Genomic DNA, 5,092 nt, shown 5'->3' on the forward strand with positions numbered 1-5,092 from the left:
TTGCCATGTTGGCCAGGCGGGTCTCGAATGCCAGACCTCGGGTGATCTGCTTCCAAAGTGCTAGGATTACAGGTGTGAGACACTGTGCCCGGCATTCAAGGCTACCTTTTTTTTTTTTTTTTTTGAGACAGAGACTCGCTTTGTTGCTCAGGCTGGAGTGCAGTGGTAGATCTCGGCTCACTGCAAGCTCAGCCTCCCGGATTCACACCATTCTCCAGCCTCAGCCTCCCAAGTAGCTGGGACTACAGGTGCCCGCCCCCACGCCCGGCTTTTTTTTTTTTTTTTTGTATTTTAAGTAGAGACGGGGTTTCACCGTGTTAGCCAGGATGGTCTCAATCTCCTGACCTCGTGATCTACCAGCCTTGGCCTCCCAAAGTATTGGAATTACAGGCGTGAGCCACCGCGCCCGGCCCAAAGCTACATTTAAAAAAATAAAAATAGGCTGGGTGCGGTGGCTCACGCCTGTAATCCCACCACTTTGGGAGGCCGAAGCGGGCAGATCACCTGAGCTCAGGAGTTCGAGACCAGCCTGGTCAACATTGCGAAATCCCGTCTTTACTAAAAATACAAAAATTAGCCGGGTGTGGTGGTGCGCGCCTGTAATCCCAGCTACTCGGGAGGCTGAGGCAGGTGAATCGCTTGAACCCGGGAGGCGGAGGTTGCAGTGAGCCGAAATCGCACCACTGCACTGCAGTCTGGGCGACTGAGCGAGACTCAGTCTCAAAAATAAATAAATAAATAAAAATAAAATATAAAAAGTAGCTTTGATTTTTACAATATTCCTGAGCAGCAGGCTTTTCTCCCTTTTGCAGATGCGCAATGGCTTGGCCGGAGATACATCCAAGTCTTCGGTGTAGCCTGGGGGTTCAATCCTCCTGTGGCGCCCCACAACCCGGTGCCTCCTCCAACGTCCAGCATCTGATGAGGATCCGACCTAGGCTGGCGGTGGCGGGATTCGCTCTTCCCCTGGGGTCCCCTCGAAAAAGCCCCTAGGGCCGCAGCGGCGCAAAGCTGGTATCAGCGGAAGCTCAGGCGGGAGGCGGGAGGCGCGAGGCGGGAGGCGCGAGGCGGGAGGCGCGAGGCGGCAGGAGGGAGTTTGGGCCTCGGCGGCCGCCGTAAAAAACGCCGCTCTGGTCACCATGGCAACAGCTGGATGCCGCGAACGGCTTCTGGGCGGAGCCGGTGCCTCGGCCTATTGGACCCAGCTCGGCGCGGAATCCGTGAATTGCCCGCGGCCCGAGGGTGCAGGTGATGGGGGCGGACCGACCGGGGAAGCCCGGGGTGTAGGGACTGAAGAGGGGAGTGGTCTGGGGCGCGCTGGAGCCTGCGAGGAAGGCGCCGCCTCGGATCCCCCGCCTCCCATTCCCTTTCCCGAATTCCACCTTCTGGCCCAGCGATGGCCTCAGTTTCCCCAAACAGGAAAGGGAAGGAGGGTGGGCACCCCGGTCTAACGGTGCCTCTCAGCCCCTGAGACCCAGAACCTTCCTTCTGCAGCTCCCGGATTGACTGGCTCTGCCCTGCCCCATGGACGTAAGTCCGGGCCCCTTCCCCTCTCTGAGCCCCCTCAGCGCCCTGTCCTCACCCCGACTGAGCCTGCCTTCCAGCACGGACTGGGGAGGGGGCTTCTACCCAACAGAGACTACACCCTGCCAGCTCAGGACGAGAACTGTGAGGAAGAGTGCCAGGAATGGACTTCCCACGGGAGAGCACATTTCTGGTATTCCTGGCAAGATGAGGAGGTTGACCAAGTAATCCAGGAGAAAAGGCATTTCCGGCAGAGGAAACAGCCTGGGGGTGAGAGGGAGGCTGCAGCATTTGGGGAATTGCTAGGGCTATCATGTGTTTGGAAGAGAAGGAGGGAGAGAGGTAGGCAGGACTAAACTGGGAATTTTGTCACTGACATAAGTTTTAAGTGCCAGGTGTGGTGGCTGTCGCCTGTAATTCCAGCTACTGAGGAGGCTGAGGTGGGAGGATCGTTTAAGCCCAGGAGCTCGAGGCTGCAGCGAGCCATGATCTTGCCGCTGCATTCCAGCCTGAGTGACAGAGTGAGACACTGTCTCTAAGAAAAATAGCCAGGTGCGGTGGCTCATGCTTGGAATCCCAGCACTTTGGGAGGCCGAGGTGGGTGGATCACCTGAGATTAGGAGTTCAAGACCAGCCTGGCCAACATGGCGAAACCCCCTCTGTACTAAAAATACAAACATTAGCTGGGCGTGGTGGCGCGCGCCTTTTATCCCAGCTACTTGGGAGGCTGAAGTAGGAGAATCCCTTGAACCCGGATGGCAGAGGTTGCATGAGCCGAGATCGCCCCACTGCACTCCAGCTTGGGTGACAGAGTGAGACTCCATCTCAATAATAATAATAAAATAAATAAATAAAAGAAAAAGTTTTAAGTGAGTTACTGGGAGCCATTGATGGATTGTAAGGGAGGGAGGGATACACAAGGACATCTGGTATGGAAAAGGGGAAACATTGCAGGTTGGATGACAGGGGCCGGTAATGTGGGCTGAGGGATGGTAAAGGAGTGGCAGGGGAGTCAGAGACAAGAGATCTCTTTGGAGAGGCATTCCAGAAGGAAAATCAGTAAGCCCTAGAAGACTCTAGAATGCAGAAGTGCTTGATGGTGCTAAACTGGAAATGATAGGGAAAAAGGCAGGCTCAGGGCACAAGATAATGAGTCAGGGTGTAGTCCCATTGATGCTCTCCCCACCATCTGGTGGCCGTTCCTCTCCCACCCGCCTCCGCGTCCCTCATGGTATTCCCGTGTTCCTGCAACCCCTCTCCACCTCCTTGTCACCCCTTCCCCCTGTGCTCGTCCAGGCCTCCTCTAGTCCATGGAATCCAACCCCGGCTCCTGTCAGCAGCCCTCCCCTGCTGCTCCCCATCCCTGCCATCGTCTTCATCGCTGTGGGCATCTATTTGTTGCTGCTGGGTCTAGTCCTGCTGACTAGGCACTGCCTGCTGGTGAGGGGTCTGGTGTGGGATAAAGGGTGGGCTCTGGGGAAGAGGAATCCCGGTAACCTGTCCCTTCATCTGCAGGCTCTTACCCTGAGACACTTGACATTTAGCCCTTGCATCTATCCGTTTTGTAGTACCAGGGGGTCCCTCCTCTCCTGTCCCCAGCCAAACCTTTTCCTGCCCCCTTGGGAAAGCTGGCCTGGCTGTCACTATCTGCTGCATGTTCCACATCCTGAACCCTGTGATCTAGGCCCAGGGCTGCTGCGCGGACGGTAGCTCCCCCTGCAGGAAGCAAGGTGCCTCAGGGCCCCCAGACTGCTGCTGGACCTGTGCAGAAGCCTGCGACTTTCCTCTGCCTAGCCGGGCCCACTTCCTGGATGCCTGCTGCCCCCAGCCTACTGGAGCTGTGAGTTCCATTCCTACCCCCTGCCCCGCTAAGCCCTGATCTAGGAATGATCGGTGCATTCATTTTTTTGCTCAACAACATTTATTACTGAGCACCTTCTCAAGGCCAGGCACGGTTCCGGGGTGTGAGTCACGTGGAGACAGGTAAAAACAACCTATCAGATAATGTCTGGTGAAAGTTACTTGAAGAAAATAAAATAGGGTGCCAGCCGGAGAAAGGTGATGTGGGTAACAAAAAACAGCTCACACAGCTCCTTTCCGTTCACCGAATGAACTATGTTCCAGGTATAGGACCTCTTTACTGACCTCATTGTTTTTCCCAACAACCCTGAGAACTGAGAACTGAGTTTCTTTTTTTTTTTACTTTCCTCCTTCCAGAGCTGGGTTTTTTTTTTTTTCTTTCTTTCTTTATTTTTGTTGTTGTTGTTTGAGACAGGGCCTCACTCTCTCACCCAGGCTGGAGTGCTGTAGCGCAATCTTGGCTCACCACAACCTCCACCTCCCAGGCTCAAGCAATTCTCCTGCCTCAGCCTCCTGAGTAGTTGGGATTACAGGTGCACACAACTACCATACAGCTAATTTTTGTATTTTTAGTATAGATGGGGTTTCACCATGTTGGTCAGGCTGGTCTCAAACTCCTGACCTCAAATGATCCACCCGCCTTGGCTGCCCAAAGTGCTGGGATTACAGGTGTGAGCCACCATGGCCCAGCCATGGTTTTTTTTTTTTGTTTTTTTTTTTTTGAGTCGGAGTCTAGCTCTGTTGCCCAGGCTGGAGTGCAATGGCGTAATCTCAGCTCACTGCAACTTCCACCTCCTGGGTTCAAGCAGTTCTCCTGCCTCAGCCTCCTGAGTAGCTAAGATTACAGGCGTGTGCCACTACGCCCAGCTAATTTTTGTTATTTTTAGTAGAGATGTGGTTTCACCATGTTGGCCACGCTGGTCTTGAACTCCTGACCTGGTGATCTGCCCGCCTCAGCCTCCCAAAGCAAAGTGCTAAGATTATAGGCTGAGCCACTGAGCCTGGCCGTTTTTTTTTTTTTTTTTTTTTTTTTCCCCAGAGATAGAGTTTTGGTCTGTCACCCAGGCTAGAGTGCAGTGGCACAATCACAGCTCACTGCAGCCTTGAACTCCTGGAGACCTGGGTATTTTTTAAAACCTATATGTTTTTTCTGATTACAGAAAATATTACTTACAAAGTATACATATAGAAATACACAGAAAGTACTAATCACTTTACAAACCCGCTCTCTATCCCAAAGTTGCTGTTTTATATGTATCTCTCATATACTAATATACAGTACTATCACTGCTGTATTTTACTATTATTTGGCAAAAATTGGGTGCTATCACGTAGGTTATTTCATCATACCTGCTACTGTTCCTCTATCCCCCACCTTTTTTGAGATAGGATCTTGCTTTGTCACCCAGGCTGGAGTCCGGTAGTGCAATCATAGCTCACTGCAGCCTCTACCTCCTGGGCTCAAGCAATCCTTCCACCTCAGCCTCAGCCTCCTGAGTAGCTGAGACTACAGGTGCATGCCACCACACCCAGTTAATGTTTGTATCTTTCGCAGAGATGGGGTTTCATGATGTTTCCCAGGCTGGTGTTGAACTTCTGGGCTCAAGTGATCCGCCATCCTCAGCCTCCCAAAGTACTGGGATTACAGGTGTAAGCCACCATGCCCATGCCCAGCCTCTACTTGCCCTTTTTTTTTTTTTTTTTTTTT

At 52.8% G+C, this 5,092-nt stretch overlaps 1 protein-coding gene across 3 annotated transcripts; it reads left to right on the top strand.

The window, feature by feature from the left end:
- Positions 1–1,119: 1,119 nt before the first annotated feature.
- On the top strand, positions 1,120–3,746 carry LOC116272694 (uncharaterized LOC112694756 homolog). 3 transcript variants are annotated; one of them, XM_031661456.1, is made up of 5 exons: positions 1,140–1,248; positions 1,495–1,530; positions 1,637–1,717; positions 2,821–2,964; positions 3,209–3,746. In XM_031661456.1, exons 3-5 carry the CDS (start codon positions 1,688–1,690, stop codon positions 3,401–3,403), a joined length of 369 nt encoding a protein of 122 aa, XP_031517316.1. In that variant the 5' UTR covers positions 1,140–1,248; positions 1,495–1,530; positions 1,637–1,687; the 3' UTR covers positions 3,404–3,746. The 3 variants fall into 3 exon arrangements, with proteins under 3 accessions (XP_031517317.1, XP_031517316.1, XP_031517315.1); XM_031661457.1 differs by lacking the exon at positions 1,637–1,717 and having other exon boundaries at positions 1,120–1,248; XM_031661455.1 differs by lacking the exons at positions 1,140–1,248; positions 1,495–1,530; positions 1,637–1,717 and having other exon boundaries at positions 2,323–2,964.
- Positions 3,747–5,092: the final 1,346 nt, after the last annotated feature.

This window comes from Papio anubis, unplaced genomic scaffold (genome assembly GCF_008728515.1).
Source record: "Papio anubis isolate 15944 unplaced genomic scaffold, Panubis1.0 scaffold1625, whole genome shotgun sequence".
NCBI lineage: Eukaryota > Metazoa > Chordata > Mammalia > Primates > Cercopithecidae > Papio > Papio anubis.